This window comes from Haliotis rufescens, unplaced genomic scaffold (assembly GCF_023055435.1).
Source record: "Haliotis rufescens isolate VD_foot unplaced genomic scaffold, xgHalRufe1.0.p SCAF_15, whole genome shotgun sequence".
NCBI lineage: Eukaryota > Metazoa > Mollusca > Gastropoda > Lepetellida > Haliotidae > Haliotis > Haliotis rufescens.
Window position 1 is genome coordinate 28,187,390 of NW_025963835.1, and position 21,631 is coordinate 28,209,020.

The 21,631-nt window shown below is 45.2% G+C and overlaps 4 protein-coding genes across 7 annotated transcripts; all 4 read right to left on the reverse strand.

Moving 5' to 3' along the window:
• Positions 1–56: 56 nt before the first annotated feature.
• Positions 57–4,243, reverse strand: LOC124140286. Its single transcript, XM_046507793.2, has 3 exons — positions 3,887–4,243; positions 3,314–3,522; positions 57–2,150 (listed from the first exon to the last, which is right to left on the reverse strand). Exons 1-3 carry the CDS (start codon positions 4,177–4,179, stop codon positions 1,909–1,911), a joined length of 744 nt encoding a protein of 247 aa, XP_046363749.2. The 5' UTR covers positions 4,180–4,243; the 3' UTR covers positions 57–1,908.
• Positions 4,244–5,322: 1,079 nt separating this feature from the next.
• LOC125379955 (bifunctional endo-1,4-beta-xylanase XylA-like) lies at positions 5,323–5,865 on the reverse strand. The gene has a single exon (XM_048395872.1). It carries the CDS (start codon positions 5,863–5,865, stop codon positions 5,323–5,325), a length of 543 nt encoding a protein of 180 aa, XP_048251829.1.
• Positions 5,866–5,878: 13 nt separating this feature from the next.
• On the reverse strand, positions 5,879–6,598 carry LOC124140265 (protein RNA-directed DNA methylation 3-like). Its single transcript, XM_046507771.2, has one exon. It carries the CDS (start codon positions 6,596–6,598, stop codon positions 5,879–5,881), a length of 720 nt encoding a protein of 239 aa, XP_046363727.2.
• Positions 6,599–9,848: 3,250 nt separating this feature from the next.
• LOC124140222 (3 beta-hydroxysteroid dehydrogenase/Delta 5-->4-isomerase type 3-like) lies at positions 9,849–19,836 on the reverse strand. 4 transcript variants are annotated; one of them, XM_046507665.2, is made up of 6 exons: positions 19,681–19,836; positions 17,142–17,314; positions 15,657–15,821; positions 13,178–13,342; positions 12,271–12,486; positions 9,849–11,580 (listed from the first exon to the last, which is right to left on the reverse strand). In XM_046507665.2, the coding sequence occupies exons 2-6, from the start codon at positions 17,278–17,280 to the stop codon at positions 11,027–11,029; spliced, it is 1,239 nt and encodes a 412-aa protein (XP_046363621.2). In that variant the 5' UTR covers positions 17,281–17,314; positions 19,681–19,836; the 3' UTR covers positions 9,849–11,026. The 4 variants fall into 4 exon arrangements, with proteins under 4 accessions (XP_046363621.2, XP_046363622.2, XP_046363623.2 ...); XM_046507666.2 differs by having other exon boundaries at positions 19,678–19,823; XM_046507667.2 differs by having other exon boundaries at positions 19,674–19,823.
• Between the last annotated feature and the right edge of the window lie 1,795 nt (positions 19,837–21,631).

Sequence of the window (21,631 nt, forward strand, 5' to 3'; positions counted from 1 at the left end):
TTAACATTTGAAGCAATGCTTACTTTTTATGCAAATAGTGCGAGTGGCGGGTGCTACCGGTAGAGCAGGACATGCTTACCCTTTTCGCCAAAACCTGGTGTCATGACTGATTTTCAGTGATCAATTAATATAATTTTCACAACTGTTTTGCCTTTTACGCTCAGTTGAATTGTTTCGGCAAATAATCGAGACGTTGACAATATATATTAAAAAGTGTTTCGCTTACTGGTATAATATATGTTTTGGGCCTTTTAGATTTAACCTTTGGGACGAGATATCTTTGACCTGGTGGTAGAACAATGCAACAAGATTATGAAGCATGGAAAGGATTATTTAAGCTTCGTAAAACACAACTCGCTCACTCCGACGACATTTTTCTATACTAGGGTGATCTCAGAAAACAAAAAAATATATAAATTTGCCAATACCATCAATACCCCGAAGCTTGTATACTATCCACATCATAGAATGTGACTTAAAAATCATGACAAAGAGGATTCATCGTTTCGCTACCTAGTCGAACACAAAGTGGATAGTGTCACATCTTACATCCGACCACAAAAGGTACACAGGTATCCAGTCACGGGTACTCGGGTATCCAATCATAGGTACACGGGTATCCAATCACGGGTACACTGGTGTCCAATCACAGGTACACGGGTATCCAGTCACGGGTACACGGGTATCCAGTCACGGGTACACGGGTGTCCAGTCACGGGTACTCGGGCATCCAGTCACGGGTACACGGGTATCCAATCGCAGGTACACGGGTATCCAATCACAGGTACACGGATATCCAGTCACGGGTACACGGGTGTCCAGTCACGGGTACACGGGTACTCGGGCATCCAGTCACGGGTACTCGGGCATCCAGTCACGGGTACTCGGGTATCCAATCACAGGTACACGGGTATCCAATCACAGGTACACGGGTATCCAGTCACGGGTACACGGGTATCCAGTCACGGGTACACGGGTGTCCAGTCACGGGTACACGGGTGTCCAGTCACGGGTACTCGGGCATCCAGTCACGGGTACTCGGGTATCCAGTCACGGGTACTCGGGCATCCAGTCACGGGTACTCGGGTATCCAATCACAGGTACACGGGTATCCAATCACAGGTACACGGGTGTCCAGTCACGGGTACACGGGTGTCCAGTCACGGGTACTCGGGCATCCAGTCACGGGTACTCGGGTATCCAATCACAGGTACACGGGTATCCAATCACAGGTACACGGGTATCCAGTCACGGGTACACGGGTGTCCAGTCACGGGTACACAGGTGTCCAGTCACGGGTACTCGGGCATCCAGTCACGGGTACTCGGGTATCCAATCACAGGTACACGGGTATCCAAACACAGGTAAACGGGTATCCAGTCACGGGTACACGGGTATCCAGTCACGGGTACACGGGTGTCCAGTCACGGGTACACGGGTGTCCAGTCACGGGTACTCGGGCATCCAGTCACGGGTACTCGGGTATCCAATCACAGGTACACGGGTATCCAATCACAGGTACACGGGTATCCAGTCACGGGTACTCTGGCATCCATTCACGGGTACACGGGTATCCAGTCACGGGTACTCGGGCATCCAGTCACGGGTACTCGAGTATCCAATCACAGGTACACGGGTATCCAATCACAGGTACACTGGTATCCAGTCACGGGTACACGGGTATCAAGTCACGGGTACTCGGGCATCCAGTCACGGGTACACGGGTATCCAGTCACAGGTACACGGGTATCCAGTCACAGGTACTCGGGCATCCAGTCACGGGTACACGGGTATCAAGTCACGGGTACTCGGGCATCCAATCACGGGTACACGGGCATCCAGTCACGGGCACACGGGTATCCAGTCACGGGTACTCGGGTATCCAGTCACGGGTACTCGGGTATCCAGTCACAGGTACACGGGTATCCAGGAGTCACTTGACGAGGTGGTGAGACCGGCCAGGAATGTGCTGAATGGGTACATGCCGCACGTGCTGACCCCATCACTGACCCTTAAGGTCACAAAGTAGCAGTCAGGGTCGCGACGACAGCTGGCCACACAGTGCATCCGGTTGACAACCGGAAATGACGTCACAGGATCTACTGCAGGAGCTTCATGGAACCTTTCTGTAAAGTACTCGCTGTCCAAGTCTGTAAAACAGTAAATCGTAAATCAGATTTCACTTGTTTGGTTTAAGCTGATGGCTTGTGTTTCAATAAAGGTGTAATACTTTGAGAATATCCTACCAGCTTGGTGGAATTAGAGTTAGAGATTATCTGCCCCGAATGAACTAACTTTGTCCCGAATCTTGTCACAGGGACAGATAATGAGTAATTCCGAGTTGCGGGCATTTCTATATTTTAATAATATCCTATTTTCTGGGCAAATGTAGAAAAATGTGTGTTTCTCGATCACATGTGGAACCATCAACTCATTCACATTGTCACATGTCACGTTATTTTTGGGAGGGAAGTGTCCAGTGAGTTGTTCCCCATAGATGTAGCTGGGCAACGCAGATGAACGCATTCATCATTTAGAGAGATATCATGACAATATGTTTGGGGAGATACGATACAGATAATCGATGTGAAAATTGTGAGAATATTTAGTCCGCGATACAGAGGGTAGTTGTATGAAATTGTGTACACAACCTTTGAAGTATGAGAGAGTGATATACAAAAAATAAAAAAGAATTGACATGCAATGAAAGCCTAAATACCAAATCTGCCTTTGCTTCTAAAGTCAACATGGTTATTTTCTAAATATAACACCGCCGCGGGCATTTACAAACAATTGTTATTCATTATGGTGAATAAATTGTGACTGCCAATTTGATATAAGTATTGGTACAAACCATACCATCAAAGCAAAAGGGGACAGTGGTGGCCCAGTTGTCTGACGCCTCGCGATTCGCTGTGCAGAGTTGTGTCCCTTGGGCACGCCAGAAACCTATGATTGTGGGTTCAAATCCCGGTTCGCCCGATAATGTTTCTAGGTTTGTCAGCACCATACCCGTGCTCGTGGGTTTCACCGAAGTAGTAAACGTCTGAGATCCGCATCACTTCGGGCTTTCCTCCCACATTAAGCTACCACGCCGCGATATAACTGGAATACTGTTCAAAGCGGCGTTAAACCCAACTCACTCACTCACTCAAAGCAAAAGCTCTATTACTAATAGTCATACATTCCCACTGATGTGTCGTATTTTTGCATATCACAATGACTTGGGACGAGTCTACTTGCAGGTTACGGAAAGCAGCGAGAGGTAAAGAATGTACACGAAACGTCTTAATGTTATATCACACAATATCACCTCTGCTGCAGATGTAGTTGTGCGGTCTCGTGCATTCTCGGGTGTACCAGAGGTAGCCGTCGTCGTTGTTGGTGGCGACGCACTGCTGGTTCGTATCCATTTTGTTCGGCTCGCCCCTGATCCACCGTGACCAGGTCAACACAGAGTTGTCTGCCCACCAGAAGGTCCCGGATGTATATTTGAGTCCGATCCAGTACTCGACCCCGGCTCTTGCAACAAGAAGGACAGAGATGAGTTACACTGCGTAGTGACATCATTGTGTTACACTGCGCAGTGACATCATTGTGTTACACTGCGCAGTGACATCATTGTGTTACACTGCGCAGTGACATCATTGTGTTACACTGCGCAGTGACAGAGTGCTATTAGGCAGTCAAATGAAAATTGGCCAAACGTTTCACAGCGTTGTCGTACTTTTGAAATGTACAATTTCTAGTGGGCATAAATGACCTGTATCAAAATGGTCCATTGAAAAATAACTTGAAAATTTTGAAAAAACAACATCTGTAGCTCATAGTGCCGTTTTAATAAGATACAGGACCATATACTAGGGCAGCGGGTGGTTTGACTTACTCGGCCGGCACAACAGCCTTCATCGACGTCAACGACGTTTCCGAATCTACGACAGCCAAGGTCATACCAAGGTCGTTACATCTCGTCACAGCAGTCATGTGATCAACCTCTTCTTTGACTCCACGAAAAGCCCTTGTAGCATCTGGAGAGAGAAAAGAAGTGTGTATATTTGTTTGTGTGTGTGCGTGCGTGTGTGCGTGCGTGTGTGCGTGCGTGCGTGCGTGCGTGAGTGCGTGCGTGCGTGCGTGCGTGCGTGCGTGATATAACTTTACAACCGAAACAAATACAGTCATTCAAACAGTCGAAGCAAAATGTGTCATTTTACTTTTGGAACACACCGAATATAAACTTATAATTTCATTGAATAGATCGATTGTTAATAATAAGAAAGCCTTAACCTGAGGAGTGAGTGAGTGAGTTGGGATTAACGCCGCTTTTAATAGTGTTCCATTTATATCGCGGCGTGTCAGCTTAAGGTGGGAGGAAAGCCCGAAGTGATGCAGGTCTCAGACGTTTACCACTTTGGTGAAACCCACGAGCACGGGTATGGTGCTGACAAACCTAGAAACAAAATCGGGGCGAACCGGGATTCGAACCCACAATCATAGGCTTCTGGCGTGCCCAAGAGACGCAACTCTGTACAGCGAATCGCGGCGCCTCAGACGACTGGGCCACCCGTGCCGCCTAACCTGAGGAGAGTAGATGAGGCGAGGCGAAGTGAGATGAAATGGGATTTTACGTCACGCTAAGATTATTTCACTCATCGCAATGTGCATACACGTGTGTGTGTGTGTGATACATTCAGTCGCTGCGCTGAGTAACTCTGGACTCAGCCCAAGAACATCACAATGGCGCTCACGCCTTCCACTTCTCGGTTTAAAGGCTGTTTAACACACTTCCACGTTATAAGTTGTCATCAACCGATCTCCAGGGGTATATGGTGTGATGTACCCTGTGTGTGAACCTATGTACCCCAAGCCGATGGTATGTCACACCATATGCCCCGAGGTGGCGGTTGACAACGAATTTATCCTACCGACATTCATTCATAAAATATATATGTCCTCAATATTCAATATATGTCCTCAGTTTTAGCGAATTAGCAAAACTCGTTACAGACGACGCATACGAACCGAGCTACTTCCCTTTACCAGTTGTGATATGGCAATGTATTTTATTGCTTAATAATTATTGCAACTGTGTTACTCTTTTCTTCTCCATCCCACCTTCTCCATCCCACCTTCTCCATCCGAACCTCCATCCCACCTTCTCCATCCCACCTCCTCCATCCCACCTCCTCCATCCCACCTTCTCCATCCGAACCTCCATCCCACCTTCTCCATCCCACCTTCTCCATCCGAACATCCATCCCACCTTCTCCATCCCACCTCCTCCATCCCACCTTCTCCATACGAACCTCCATCCCACCTTCTCCATCACACCTTCTCCATCCGAACATCCATCCCACCTTCTCCATCCCACCTCCTCCATCCCACCTCCTCCATCCCACCTTCTCCATACGAACATCCATCCCACCTTCTCCATCCCACCTTCTCCATCCCACCTCCTCCATCCCACCTCCTCCATCCCACCTTCTCCATCACACCTCCTCCATCACACCTCCTCCATCCCACCTTCTCCATCCCACCTCCTCCATCCCACCTCCTCCATCCCACCTCCTCCATCCCAACTCCTCCATCCCACCTTCTCCATCCCACCTCCTCCATCCCACCTTCTCCATCCCACCTCCTCCATCCCACCTTCTCCATCCCACCTCCTCCATCCCACCTTCTCCATCCCACCTTCTCCGTCCCACCTCCTCCACTCCACCTCCTCCACCCAACCTCCTCCATCCCACCTCCTCCATCCCACCTTCTCCATCCCACCTCCTCCATCCCACCTTCTCCATCCCACCTCCTCCATCCCACCTTCTCCATCCCACCTCCTCCATCCCACCTCCTCCATCCCACCTCCTCCATCACACCTCCTCCATCACACCTCCTCCATCCCACCTCCTCCATCCCACCTTCTCCATCCCACCTCCTCCATCCCACCTCCTCCATCCCACCTCCTCCATCCTTCCTCCTCCATCCCTCCTCCTCCATCCCTCCTCCATCCCTCCTCCTCCATCCCACCTCCTCCATCCCACCTTCTCCATCCCTCCTTCTCCATCCCACCTCCTCCATCCCTCCTCCTCCATCCCTCCTCCTCCATCCCACCTTCTCCATCCCACCTTCTCCATCCCTCCTCCATCCAACCTCCATCCCACCTCCTCCATCCCACCTCCTCCATCCCAACTCCTCCATCACACCTCCTCCACCACACCTTCTCCATCACACCTCCTCCATCACACCTTCTCCATCCCACCTCCTCCATCCCACCTCCTCCATCACACCTCCTCCATCCCACCTTCTCCATCCCACCTCCTCCATCCCACCTCCTCCATCCCACCTCCTCCATCCCACCTCCTCCATCCCACCTTCTCCATCCCACCTCCTCCATCCCACCTCCTCCATCCCACCTCCTCCATCCCACCTTCTCCATCCCACCTCCTCCATCCCACCTCCTCCATCCCACCTCCTCCATCCCACCTCCTCCATCCCACCTCCTCCATCCCACCTCCTCCATCCCACCTCCTCCATCCCACCTTCTCCATCCCACCTCCTCCATCCCACCTCCTCCTTCCCACCTTCTCCGTCCCATCTTCTCCATCCCTCCTTCTCCGTCCCTCCTTCTCCGTCCCACCTCCTCGACCCCACCTTCTCCTCGCTACCTTCTACGCCCTATCTCTTCAAGAGCACAACACACAAGTATAATAACAGAGCAATACCATAACATGATGTGCTACTTACTGCTTGTGGTAAGAGCTACAAAAAGACCGAACCAACTGATTGTTCCATGTCGTATCAGATTCATCCTTCCAGAGAAGTGGAGGTCGTGCAGACGGATCAAGCGATGAACGGCCCCACAGACAGTAGTCAGACGATGAACGGCCCCACAGACAGTGATCAGATGATGAATGGCCCCACAGACAGTAGTCAGACGGTGAACGATCCCACTAACACTAGTCAGACGATGAACGGCCTCACAGACAGTAGTCAGACGATGAACGACCCCTACAGACACTAGTCCGTCGATGAACTATCCCACTAGCAGTAGTCAGACGATGAACGTACCCACAGACAGTAGTACGTCGATGAACGTACCCACAGACAGTAGTCCGTCGATGAACGGCCCCAGCAGACAGGAGTCAGACGATGAACGATGTAGGAATTCTCGAATTATGCTTTGCCAGAGGCGTCAGTTGATGTTGATGCGTCTGACCTGGATCATACAGACTTAGCTCACCTGGCCCCGATATCTCAAAACAAACTTAAGGAGGGGGGGGGGGGGGGGGGGGGGGGGGGGGGTGATGCTCTTGGTGAGTGGACATTTTCAGGTTGATTGACACAAGTGATATGATGAATATAACCTTTTCCGCCCGAAACATTAATCTAAATAGTCCTTGACATGAAGTCTATTTGTCTTTAACAATCGGTAAGTCTCCATCCCCGCATCTTTCTGCAATCGCCATTTTCCTAAGAATAAAATTTTTAAGAAATGGTGTTATCTCATGTGCTATTGAACTCAGTTTTGTATATTTGAGGTTTGAGAAACGTTCGAATTTTGACTAAAGCTTTGGGACATCGCGGCCAGATTTCACCCTGGTGTCTTGTTTGTGTTATTATAGGCAAGGGGGGCACGGGTGGCCCAGTCGTCTAAGGCGCCGCGATTCGCTGTGCAGAGTTGCGTCCCTTGGGCACGCCAGAAACCTATGATTGTGGGTTCGAATCCCGGTTCGCCCCGATTATGTTTCTAGGTTTGTCAGCACCATACCCGTGCTCGTGGGTTTCACCGAAGTGGTAAACGTCTGAAACCTGCATCACTTCGGGCTTTCCTCCCACATTAAGCTGACACGCCGCGATATAACTGGAATAATGTTAAAATTGCGTTAAACTCACTCACTCACTCACTCACTCACACACTATTATAGGCAAGGGTAATTACATAATTAATATGTCCAGGATTATGCTGTGACATGGTAACTGCACGTTTTTTTTCAAGGGCTCCAATTGGTGGTATATTGTAACAGCTGGGCTCCACCTACCAAGAAATGTTAAACAGAGTTATGTTATTTCTATCTACAACAAGACCTGCTGTGGGAACAGGACGGATGACCACTTGCATGCAGACTGTGAATTAATTGTTGGAAGTTACCCTGATTGCTTGTTGGATTTCATTTGCTGATACTCACAATTATCAAAAAAGTAATAGTGCTATCTTTGCAATAAGCCAATCTGATAAACTTACTATCACGATCCGTTAAATATGAAAATGACGTTACGCAGCGAGAACTACTTGTCCGATGTTTTCTGGCTCAAATAAACTATTGCCTAACGTTCCAAAAAGGGTTGGATATATGTTTTCCGATGTGTGAGGGCTTATGTTAAAAAACACAGCTGCAAATCATTTGTCACTTTATAACAAATGGGGCGGTTCACTCAAGCACTGTATTCCTACGCTTCAGATAATATTGATTCCTTTGATTGCAAGCGACGAGTCATGAGGTATTCCGTGCCAAAATTGCTCCCAGTACTCATGTTTGTCGTAAAACCTTACTATAATTGGGATCGAGTGATCAGAATTTGCTACTTTGCTTGTGGTGTGCCATTTCTAGTTTTCAAACTAAATAAGGTGAGCTACATTCGGGTTTTAGGTTTCCAAGTGTGTCTCCAATACCGACTCTGCACATGCATATTTACGCCATCTGTACACGCTCTTACTGTGTAGGAAGTTGATTGGGGATTACTATCTTGTACTGTGTGAAACAGGTTTTAGAATTGTGTCCGCAAGCGCATTGTTATCATAGAATTCCGTTTGCACTTGGTGATTAGGGACCAGGGGTGTGGCGTCAAGCTCCGTGCTGCGAGATGTTGCTGTGGTAATCGTGAAAGTGGCGCTAATGTATTATTAAAACACGTTTCAAACAACAAAGCTTTGAAAAGCGTCACTCTTACAATCATTTGTTGTATTCCAATACGGAGGATACCTGAGAGGTTAGGTTATCAATGTTGCTAAATGTACGATTGATTTTGTGACATTCGGGCGTGTTGTTTTGTAGTGTTGTCTGCTCCCTGAATACCAAGTTTGTACAGTTTGTTTGTTTGTTTGTTTGTTTATCGACACACTCAGCAATATTTCAGATGTATTGACGGGGGTCTGTAAATAATCGAATACAGACCAGATAATCCAGTCATTGACATCAGGGACATCGATCCACGCAATTGGGATACGATGACATGCATCAACCAAGTCATCGAGCCTGACCATCCGATTCCGTTACTCGTCTCTTACGACAAGCATAGTCGCCTCTTAGGACAAGCAGTGTTGCCCACTGAAGACGGTCCCGGCGATGACGTGGTGTCAGAATGGGTCCTCGGTGTGGCCTGCGACAGTGGAGGAGTCTGCTCGTCAATCGTCGACTCACGGTGTCCGCACTAATGTATCGCTGGTGTGTCCCCATGGTCTGTCGAGCAGTTTCCGCAGCAGTAACAAAGCGATCTTGAAGATGATGTCGCTCAATCTGACGATCCTGACGTCGGGTGGTGACCCTTGGTCTTCCACTACGTGGTCGGTCATCTGTAGTGTTTGTGGTCTGGTACCGTTGCTGGAGCCTGTATATGGTCCTTACGTCGACTTGAAATGCATTGGCTACTTGCCGGGCGGTTTGTCCAGCTTGCAGTCGTCCAAGGGCTTGGTGTCGCTGATTTCTTGTCAATATTGGCATGTGGTAGCAATGCAATAACGAATGAATGTTATCCGATCTGGGTGGATTTTTATAGGGCAAGAAATGAGGGAACGCATGTGCATTTCAATTTGCACGGAACTCACGTGCATCGGGATGCCATGGCCGTTGCCGTGATGCGTTTGGGCGATCGGTTTTATTGCCATCTGCTTTGTTTTTTTATCATCAAGCTTCATTTTTCCGGACAAGGTAATGGTAAGTTTTAGAAACTTTAACAAAAATTACCCAGATATGTAAATGACAACTTTTCATGCAATGTTACCTGGGGTGGCGTTTCTTTTGCGGTTCAGTATATAATGAGGATCCGCAAAGGAGATGCTTTCAAGCTCCATCGATCAAATGTCTTCTTTCTCAATAACCTGTTGACTAACATTTCCAATACCTCATATAGATGTTTTACCAATGTGTCACCGCGTCTCTGTAGATTAAAATGGCTGCAAGTCATCTGGCACTATATAACAGACTGGGCGGTTTTCTCAAATACTGTATCTATACATTGTTTCTAAAGAGACTTCGAAATTATGTCTTAAGTATCCATTATCCAAGAATGACATTACATGACAAAGTGATTATTACGCTCGTATGTCAAGCGCAGATTTACATGAACACCCAAGTCAGACACTGTACACTAACTCCGACCAGTCCATGTTTATCCCCTCAGTGCCGAGCGCCACACAGGGTAACAACAAGTGCCATCTTTTAACGTTTTTGGTATGAGTGGATCGAACCACCGATCTCCCGATCCACGGGCAGACACTCTATCCATCGCACCACACAGGAAGTTGCATTGATAATATATATTAGATAGCAGCAATGATAAAGTCTTTTGGTTCTATGTTAAATGATGCATCTATATGCCACATGGAATCGATGCATGATAATGTTGCATTAAACTGTTACATTAAACTATTGCACATTGCTTTAAAAAGTTTTATGGTAGACATGTGGTGGACAAATTTGACGCATTAGTGACAAAAATGATGTCCGATGCAATTCCCCTATTTTGACTATATGTTCCAGTGCTTTTTCAGGTGAACAATTTACTTGACTTTGCATGTGTTTGTGACGGGTGCCACCGGTGGGGCAGGATACGCTCACCTTTTCGCGAACACCTGGTATCATTTATACTATTTGATAGTGATTCATAAACACATGATCATGATATACTCAGAATCTGCTTTATGCAGAGATTTCTATTGGATATGGAAATGGTTTTGTCGCTTCTATTTGTATAAGTTTGATTGTAGGGAAGGTTGAAACATCCGGAGATATTCTCGGGCTGAAGACTGGCGTGTCTATATTTGAACATCCCGGTAATAAGCACGTGCGTTCCGGAAACTCTCCTCCACAGAGAAAAGGGGAGTGTAGTTGAGCAAGGTGCGCGCTTTGACGTTGCTCAGTTTGATGGTGGTGTTGGCGAAGCGTAGGGCGCTGGAGGAGACGCCGATGTCGATTTTGATAACGGGGGACAGGAGAAACAGAAGACACTCTGCCAAGTACAATAGCACGAACATCATCCAGAAAGGGAACCTGATGGAGGATGGCCGTATACCCTTCTCCGCCAGAAAGGGGATCACCTGGCTGTATATGTCGCTAACTGGGGTGTCGTCCGTGATGAAGTAAGCCTCACCAGCAGCAGCAGGGTTGGTACGGACAGCCTTCTCGGCGCAGATGAAGGCCCAGGCGTTGTTTCCCACGTAGGCGTGCTGATGGAGTGCCTTGCCGTTACCTGTCTGGATGAGGATGCCCGCAGTCCTCTTCACCACCTTCATGAGCTGCGTGACGTAGTGGCGGTCCAGTTCGCCGTAGAAGACGTAGGGTCGAAGGGCGGCGGTCTTGAGTACGCCACCTACATCGACGGAAAGCAACTCATAGAAACTCATCGGTGCAGTGAAACACCATAAATTTAAACAATATCGTTTCCAGTCCAAACGTCAGGTTAAAAACACATTTCTGGATTAACGAGTGAGGACGGAGTTTGGATTTACGCCGCTTATGGTATTATTCCAGCAGTATCACGGCGGGGGACACCAGAAATGGGCTTCACACATAATACCCATGTGGAAAATTGAAACTGGGTTTTCGGCGTGACGAGCGAACGCTTTAACCACAAGGCTACCCAACCTCCCCTCTGGATGAACGGACCTTACGTTTTAGTATTGCATTAGTAGACTGGTGGTGGGATCAGTGAAAAGAGCTTAATGTGTGCATTTACATTGTTCCGAAGATAGGCCTGTAAAGTGTCCCCCAAAAGAAAAGAAAATAATTTAGTTTTTGTTCTCAAATCCCTCAATGGCATCTTTATTATAACAAAACTAGGGTTATATTCCTTCGTTATATATGGGGGTGGTCGGGTAGCCTAGTGGTTAAAGCGTCGGCTCGTCACGCCGAAGATCCGGGTTCGATTCCCGACATGGGTACAATATGTGAAGCCCATTTCTGGTGTCCCCTGCCGTGGTATTGTTGGAGTATTGCTAAAAGCGGAGTAAAACCATACTCACTCACTCCTTTGTTATATCAGGTGATGCAAGGCGTGTACCTGTGTCCAACTGGCAGTCGTTTTCCTGCAGTACCATACTCTCTGCCTGGAGCTTGGTCTTGGCATAACCCTCGTGGAAATACGTCTTGGGAGGCTTCATGTTGTCCTCGGTGCCATCGACAATGTCGTCGAACCCCAGCACAACCTCAACAGTGCTGCAGTAGATGAGGCATTCCACCCCCTCCTTGATGCAGGCGTCTATCACCTGTCGAGTTCCTGTAAAACATAGAAGTGTCAAACCCCATTCTTGTACAACAAAGATATGTCACACATTGTTCCTGTACAACATATGTATGTCACACATTGTTCCTGTACAACATACATGTATATGTCAAACATAATTCATGTACAACATATATGTCACATATTATTCCGTTACAATATAGATACATATATGTCGAGCACTGTGCCTGTACAACATAAATATGTCACACATTGTTTCTGTACAACAAAGATATGTAACATATGAAATGTCGCAGTACAGGCGTCCAGAACAAATAATGAAATTGTTGTCTCTTGCTACAAGCATAACACTCTCCCTACATATGTTTATATATTTGAATGAAAACATTAATTCCGTCAGTAATCATACGGTGACACGGTCTCAGTACGCAATTGTATTGCAACCGCCATATTAAACCCACTCCCTACGTCATACATGTCTTATTGTTTTCGCAATACTCGAACATTTCTTGTCTTGTCAAAATTCTATCTCCATAATTATGACCACGTCACGGATTCTTTGTCAAGACAAGAAGTGTACGGGGTAACTCGAACAAATCGTACATTAAATACATATAAAGAGGTAGGACTCCAGATTCCTGTGGTTTCACATTGTTGCTGTACAACATATATGTCACACACTGTAATTTATGTATCCGTTTGCGAGACGTGTCTGTTGTCTCACCTTTCACGTTTATTCTTTCCATAGCCTGGTTGTCAGGGAAACTGCCCACACTGACGAGACTGGCCAGATGGAAGACTGACTTAGCTCCCCTGAACGCCCGGCGAAGTAGGTCTGTGTTAGTGACGTCACCGCACATAGAAATCACAGGTTTTGCTTCTTTATGGCCTGTCCATGATATAATAATAAAAATAATCATGTTGATATTGATAATCAAATTGATGATGATAATTTTATTATGACTGAGCGTTTTGTTGTAATTATAATAGAATTGGAATATAGTAGAAGGTTGAAACATCCGGAGATATTCTCGGGCTGAAGACTGGCGTGTCTATATTTGAACATCCCGGTAATAAGCACGTGCGTTCCGGAAACTCTCCTCCACAGAGAAAAGGGGAGTGTAGTTGAGCAAGGTGCGCGCTTTGACGTTGCTCAGTTTGATGGTGGTGTTGGCGAAGCGTAGGGCGCTGGAGGAGACGCCGATGTCGATTTTGATAACGGGGGACAGGAGAAACAGAAGACACTCTGCCAAGTACAATAGCACGAACATCATCCAGAAAGGGAACCTGATGGAGGATGGCCGTATACCCTTCTCCGCCAGAAAGGGGATCACCTGGCTGTATATGTCGCTAACTGGGGTGTCGTCCGTGATGAAGTAAGCCTCACCAGCAGCAGCAGGGTTAGTACGGACAGCCTTCTCGGCGCAGATGAAGGCCCAGGCGTTGTTTCCCACGTAGGCGTGCTGATGGAGTGCCTTGCCGTTACCTGTCTGGATGAGGATGCCCGCAGTCCTCTTCACCACCTTCATGAGCTGCGTGACGTAGTGGCGGTCCAGTTCGCCGTAGAAGACGTAGGGTCGAAGGGCGGCGGTCTTGAGTACGCCACCTACATCGACGGAAAGCAACTCATAGAAACTCATCGGTGCAGTGAAACACCATAAATTTAAACAATATCGTTTCCAGTCCAAACGTCAGGTTAAAAACACATTTCTGGATTAACGAGTGAGGACGGAGTTTGGATTTACGCCGCTTATGGTATTATTCCAGCAGTATCACGGCGGGGGACACCAGAAATGGGCTTCACACATAATACCCATGTGGAAAATTGAAACTGGGTTTTCGGCGTGACGAGCGAACGCTTTAACCACAAGGCTACCCAACCTCCCCTCTGGATGAACGGACCTTACGTTTTAGTATTGCATTAGTAGACTGGTGGTGGGATCAGTGAAAAGAGCTTAATGTGTGCATTTACATTGTTCCGAAGATAGGCCTGTAAAGTGTCCCCCAAAAGAAAAGAAAATAATTTAGTTTTTGTTCTCAAATCCCTCAATGGCATCTTTATTATAACAAAACTAGGGTTATATTCCTTCGTTATATATGGGGGCGGTCGGGTAGCCTAGTGGTTAAAGCGTCGGCTCGTCACGCCGAAGATCCGGGTTCGATTCCCGACATGGGTACAATATGTGAAGCCCATTTCTGGTGTCCCCTGCCGTGGTATTGTTGGAGTATTGCTAAAAGCGGAGTAAAACCATACTCACTCACTCCTTTGTTATATCAGGTGATGCAAGGCGTGTACCTGTGTCCAACTGGCAGTCGTTTTCCTGCAGTACCATACTCTCTGCCTGGAGCTTGGTCTTGGCATAACCCTCGTGGAAATACGTCTTGGGAGGCTTCATGTTGTCCTCGGTGCCATCGACAATGTCGTCGAACCCCAGCACAACCTCAACAGTGCTGCAGTAGATGAGGCATTCCACCCCCTCCTTGATGCAGGCGTCTATCACCTGTCGAGTTCCTGTAAAACATAGAAGTGTCAAACCCCATTCTTGTACAACAAAGATATGTCACACATTGTTCCTGTACAACATATGTATGTCACACATTGTTCCTGTACAACATACATGTATATGTCAAACATAATTCATGTACAACATATATGTCACATATTATTCCGTTACAATATAGATACATATATGTCGAGCACTGTGCCTGTACAACATAAATATGTCACACATTGTTTCTGTACAACAAAGATATGTAACATATGAAATGTCGCAGTACAGGCGTCCAGAACAAATAATGAAATTGTTGTCTCTTGCTACAAGCATAACACTCTCCATACATATGTTTATATATTTGAATGAAAACATTAATTCCGTCAGTAATCATACGGTGACACGGTCTCAGTACGCAATTGTATTGCAACCGCCATATTAAACCCACTCCCTACGTCATACATGTCTTATTGTTTTCGCAATACTCGAACATTTCTTGTCTTGTCAAAATTCTATCTCCATAATTATGACCACGTCACGGATTCTTTGTCAAGACAAGAAGTGTACGGGGTAACTCGAACAAATCGTACATTAAATACATATAAAGAGGTAGGACTCCAGATTCCTGTGGTTTCACATTGTTGCTGTACAACATATATGTCACACACTGTAATTTATGTATCCGTTTGCGAGACGTGTCTGTTGTCTCACCTTTCACGTTTATTCTTTCCATAGCCTGGTTGTCAGGGAAACTGCCCACACTGACGAGACTGGCCAGATGGAAGACTGACTTAGCTCCCCTGAACGCCCGGCGAAGTAGGTCTGTGTTAGTGACGTCACCGCACATAGAAATCACAGGTTTTGCTTCTTTATGGCCTGTCCATGATATAATAATAAAAATAATCATGTTGATATTGATAATCAAATTGATGATGATAATTGTATTATGACTGAGCGGTTTGTTGTAATTATAATTGAATTGGAATATAATATCTCGATAACCGAGGATGGCTCAGTTGGCATTAACACCTTCTAACGCTTCTTCTTCTTGCGCTTCTCCTTCATATGCTTCTAGTGCTTTCTATGCTCCTAATATTTTTTCTATTTCAAATGCTTAGTCTTATGCTTCTTTTTATGGTTCTGCTTCAAATGTTTCTCCACCCTATGATTCATCTCCTTGTGCTTCTAATCTTTCTTCTTCTTATGCTTTGTCTTCTTCAAATGCTTCTTATGATTTTCTTCTTCTTCTACTTCTTTTGCTCCTTCTGACGCTTTTCTTCTCATGTTTTTTTCTGTGTTTCGTCTTCTAATGCTTTTTTCCTTCTTCATTTCCTTCTTCTAAGGCTTCTTTTTATGCTTCTGATGCTGCTAATGCTTCAAGTGTGATGCTTAAAAAAATCCTCTTCAAATGTTTCTTCTGCTCATTCTTCATCTTCCTGTGTTTCTAATGCGTCTTCTGCATTGTCATTTTATTTTTAAGGCTTTTAAGGCCTCTAATGCTTCTTCAAATGCTTCTTTTTCTTCTTACCCCTCTCCTTCCTCTCCTTCTCCTGTTTCTTGTTTTTATACCTCTTGTTCTTTTACGCTTCTGTTTATGCTTTTAAATCTTATGCTTTTTTATGATGCTTCAATTAATGCCTATTTTACTGATTGTTAATGTTTCTTCGAATGCTTCTTCTTCTATTGCTTCGTCGTCTTCTTCTTCTGCATCTTCTTCTCCTAATGCTACAAATGATTTTAATGATGTTGACGACGATAATGATGATACATATATGCAACAGCCAAAGAAAACTAACTACGTGTCTCTGTGATAACATCGGAGTTAATTTTCAACAGCACATAAACTTATCTGATGCCAACAAAATGAACATTGAAATGTAGGATAAAACATGCTCATAAGATTCCCATAATTGAATAAGCTATTCGGCTATTCAAGGTTGTAAATGGTTACCCTAATTAAAATGAGACAATGTCCCACTTTCTCAAAGGTCACAACGTCACAACATTTAGATATGACCGGATATGCTCTGCCAACAGTAGTGCATTATCCTTCGTGAGGGCGGCATCCACGAAGTCAAAAATTATCAATTTCTTGCGTCCACAACATGTTAAATATAAGTGGTCATTACGCTGCCAGATATTCTTTGATACAAAAATTGATGGATTTGCTTTCTTATTGTACCCTTCATAACTCACCAAGTTTGTTCTCGTACGGAATGGCGTCAAGAACCCGGATCTCAGTCACGTGATCAGCGTTCGTTTGGAGAAGTTTGATGAGGTGTTGCCCCAAGCAACCAGATCCTCCCGTCACAACCACGGGGTACTCGCGCGTCATCGTGGAGAGGTCAGTGGAGATGAAGACACGAACCCTAAATCAAATAAAATACATTGTATAACAGGATTTGGGAAGGGAGAGATTGGGTCGCTTTCCATTGAATGATTTAAGGTTGTAACACATATTTGATATAGGGTATCAAGGAAGAGAATATATGAATGTCAACTTCTTTATTATGAGGAACACAACGTTTCGGAGTATATACTTCCATATATTCACTTCCTTAGGTGTATCACTTCTAAAAGGCTTTCAAAGACCTAAAAGGTATCAAATTATTATTTCATTGCTTTGATGGTTTGCTAATTATAGGCAAGCTTCATCCTGAAGAGAAAAGATGAGGTGAGGTGAAGTGAGATGAAAATGAAATGTGGTATTACGTCGCGCTAAGATTATTTCACTCACAGCAACGTGCATGCACGTGTGTGTGTGTGTGTGTGTGTGTGTGCGCGCGCGCATGTGTGTGTGTGTGTGTGTGTGTGTGTGTGTGTGTGTGTGTGTGTGTGTGTGTGTGTGTGTGTGTGTTAGTGTGTGTGTTGGTGTTAGTGTGTGTGTGTGTTAGTGTGTGTGTGTGTGTGTGTGTGTGTGTGTGTGTGTGTGTGTGTGTGTGTGTGTGTTGGTGTGTGTGTGTTGGTGTGTGTGTGTGTGCGTGCCTGCGTGCGTGCGTGGGAGGGCTGGGGTCGTAGGGTGCTGCTTGTACGGTGCGCTAGCCTACTGAGACTGACACACATTGTAACGACTTCGGGTTAGTAAAAAAAAGATGTGTAACATTATATGCATCACCCATAAAGGAACAGACCATATAATAGGTTTCTCGGTAGGATAAAAATACTTTATCCGTTGGTCTTTTTTACGGTTAAAGATGCATGATGTATAAATAAGGCCAGGTAGGTAGTTCCAGTGTTCACAAACAGACATGGCGTCGCCCTTGTCTATCAATGAATAATATTGGTACGTCAAACCTGTGTTTGATATCACTAACAAATAGTATTAAGTACTGAAAACCGGTGACGAAAACAATACATAGAGGATTCATCACGAGTGTTTTTTAATTTGGGAAATATCAACCGAGTCTTAGTTAATCGGTATTTGCCGAGCCTTTGGCGAGGCAAATACCGATTAACGGGACGAGGTTATGGATAAAGGTTATGTCACGATAAGGTTATGGGACGAGGTTATGTCATGGATAAATGCTTAAGTTAAATGATAAATATACATTGCCTTTTGATACTGTCCGACTGACTGTACAATGACCTTGTTTCTTAATATATTAATGGGCACAAGGAAAACTAGCATTGTTTAGGTACCGTTTGTGAGAGAATACGTTATCTGAAGATAGAATTTAAGTGAATGAGAGAGTATGGTTTTAAGCCTATAATCATATCATCTCCATACCACCCATCTGTCTCATTGATCTTTCGGTTAATGAGAACCTAAACGTTGTGTGTTTTCAGATCTGCGGTTGTTATTGAGTATTCGATACTGGGAAATTTTAACACTCGCCGGATGTTCCCCAAAGGTTTCTGGCGCCCAATCACATTCAACAACAGGTATCAGTCAGTCAAACTGTAGCACACACTCCCATTTATTTTACAACTAACATTATCTTCTTTGTGAACTTCGCATCAACAACCCCGTGAAAATCCGGGTTATAATTGGTCTTCGTCAACCCATGCTTGTCCTAAGAAGCGACAAACGAGATCGAGTGGTCAGATTTGCTTACTTGGGTGATGCATGTCATCGTATCCAACTTGCCAAGATCGATGCTCGTAATGTCAGTCACTGGATTGTCTGGTCCAGAACCGATTATTTACGGACCACCGCCACATCGCTGAAATATTACTAAATGCGGCGTTAAACAAGAACAAAGTCATCAAAAAGAAATCGGAAAACCCTTAAAGTCAATTGGAACCGACGGCGTTTTAGAATGCGATGTCATCACACAATGAATGATGTCACATGCTTTCCATGATAACTCAACTCGCCTGGTTAGCTGAATGTGAAAACAAACAACAATATCGAATTTGTTCCGATAAATATTGATTAAACTAAATATTTATTGAACGTGATGGCCATTTCGCCGAGCCGAATGACCCGTTTTACAAACATGGGATTCAAAAAAGTATCACACCCAGTGAAAAGTACGAAAGATTTCAGGACGATGTTTTTCAGTTACATCACAGTGTGTCAGCTTATTGTGTAGGAACCCCCAAAGAAGCGCTTTTTGGTTAAACGCACAAGCACAGGTGTCATAAAAGACCAAGGAAGGCAATCTGGATGATTTTTGGGTTGGATTAGACCAAGGGGCTACTTTATGCCGAAATTTACTTCCATACAAAGCTGAAACGTGTTGAATGACTAATATACTGTTCAAAAGGGCGTTTAACTTAACTTACTCACTACCTTATCGGTGTATGCTGGTCAACTGGATCCCTTCTGTTTCCAGATTGCGCTGCTTTGTATTCACGCTGTGACTTATCACAACCTTTCTGCTGCCGAACTACCTCTGGTCTATGCTGTGTCTACCCCAGTCAGCAACGTACCATGGTCCGTAATTCTTCTATCTCTGTCCCGTCTGCACTTTGCATCCAGACGCTCATTGGCAGCTGCAGTTGACATTGATGTCTTCACCTCTGCCCCACGCGTGCCGTATCTACCTTGGTGACGTTGAGTACAAGTGTACTTTCACACCCTCATGTATCCTCCCAATGCATGCAAGCCATGTTAATATCTACCTGACAGACACGGATGTTTCTCAGTTCTCAAGTGAACACTTTCAATTTTATGAGAATAGTGAGTGAGTTGGGTTTATCGCCGCTTTTAACAGTATTCAAGTCATATCGCGGCGTGTCAGCTAAGTGTGGGCGGAAAGCCCGAAGTGATGCAGGTCTCAGACGTTTACCACTTCGGTGAAACCCACGAGCACGGGTATGGTGCTGACAAACCTAGAAACATAATCGGGGCGAATCGGGATTCGAACCCACAAGCTTAGGTTTCTGGCGTGCCCAAGGGACGCAACTCTGCACAGCGAATCGCGGCGCCTTAGACGACTGGGCCACCCGTATAACATGCAAATAATGTCTCAAATTACCTTAAACAAACATAGGAACCAAATACAACTAAAACGAAACTAATTTTCATATTTTTTGTTTGCATTCGTGAAACACGAGAGAAATGATTATGTCGAATTTTGTATATGTTTTTGATGCTTCTCAACGATTGGTGCAATATAGACTGGAGCAGTAACCATTGTATTAGAATAACGTATATATACTGACTCACCTTTAACAAGAAAAGAGACAAACTATAACAAAACACAATTTAACAATGCTATCAACTAGTTTCCATAGGCATGTACGCATTTGGAACACACCAAGAAAGACAAAATAATATCTCGGATTTCTTTTTATTGTCTCGCTGATTCCAGTCTAGGTTTAACGCAACGGGGGATAATATTTCAGTTATTACACAGCTGGTCAGCTGTATGTATGAGTTAAGCCTAAAGTGGCGCAGATCGCATAAGTATACTTCTTTAAGATCCGGGGTAGAAGAGGTCTTCAGCAACCCATGCTTGCCATAAAAGGCGACTATGCTTGTCGTAAGGGGCGACTAACGGGATCGGATGGTCAGGCTCGCTGACTTGGTTGATGCATGTCATCGAATCCTAATTGCGTGGATCGATGCTCATGATGTTAGTCACTGGATTGTCTGGTCCAGACCGCCATCGTATAGCTGGAATATTCCTGAGTGTGGTGTTAAACCACATACAAACAAAACAAAGAAACAAATAATTGTAAAACGATCACGGGTATGGTGCTGACAAACCAAGGGTCATATTCCGTCGATCAGCAACTGGGCCAACCGTGGCCATCTAAATTCACCGATGTCTGTTTCAATATGGGGTACTGGCTTCTATTTCGGCCCGTTTTAATACGGGATACTGGCTTCTATTCCGTCATGGATTCTTATGTGTATTATGACACCATGGCAACCGTCCATTGATCCAAACTATTCACGGAGAAGTAAGAGTGGATGGCATTTATCTCTAAAACGTGACAAATCACAACACAATTCCTTTTCATTGGCAACTATTGCATATGTGTATCAACTAGAGTATTTATTACTCATCCGTTTAGTAATGATCCGGATAAAACAGTGTTTAATAACATCGTGTGCGGGCCGGACTATGTTTGCTGAATTGTTGACATTACTTCACTTGAATGTATCATGTCCCTGTGTTTTGGCTGAAGCCTTTGATCTATCGCAGGACTGTCGAACACTTACACTGGATATGGAAAGAGTATTCGGTCACCTATTTATATATTGTCGTAATGAGTGAGTGAGTATGGTGTTT

What these genes read in the sequence shown, in the direction of transcription:
- LOC124140286 (XM_046507793.2), bottom strand. Translation starts at nt 4,179, where the DNA reads ATGACTGTATTTGTTTCGGTTGTAAAGTTATATCACGCACGCACGCAC. An exon ending in AAGGCTGTTGTGCCGGCCGA is followed by an intron (nt 3,523 to 3,886) that starts GTAAGTCAAACC and finishes TCTTGTTGCAAG; the next exon opens with AGCCGGGGTCGAGTACTGGA. An exon ending in CAACTACATCTGCAGCAGAG is followed by an intron (nt 2,151 to 3,313) that starts GTGATATTGTGT and finishes ACTGTTTTACAG; the next exon opens with ACTTGGACAGCGAGTACTTT.
- LOC125379955 (XM_048395872.1), bottom strand. Translation starts at nt 5,865, where the DNA reads ATGGAGGAGGTGGGATGGAGGAGGTGGGATGGAGGAGGTGGGATGGAG.
- LOC124140265 (XM_046507771.2), bottom strand. Translation starts at nt 6,598, where the DNA reads ATGGAGAAGATGGGACGGAGAAGGTGGGAAGGAGGAGGTGGGATGGAG.
- LOC124140222 (XM_046507665.2), bottom strand. Translation starts at nt 17,280, where the DNA reads ATGACGCGCGAGTACCCCGTGGTTGTGACGGGAGGATCTGGTTGCTTG. An exon ending in TCCGTACGAGAACAAACTTG is followed by an intron (nt 15,822 to 17,141) that starts GTGAGTTATGAA and finishes TATCATGGACAG; the next exon opens with GCCATAAAGAAGCAAAACCT. An exon ending in GGAAAGAATAAACGTGAAAG is followed by an intron (nt 13,343 to 15,656) that starts GTGAGACAACAG and finishes TATCATGGACAG; the next exon opens with GCCATAAAGAAGCAAAACCT.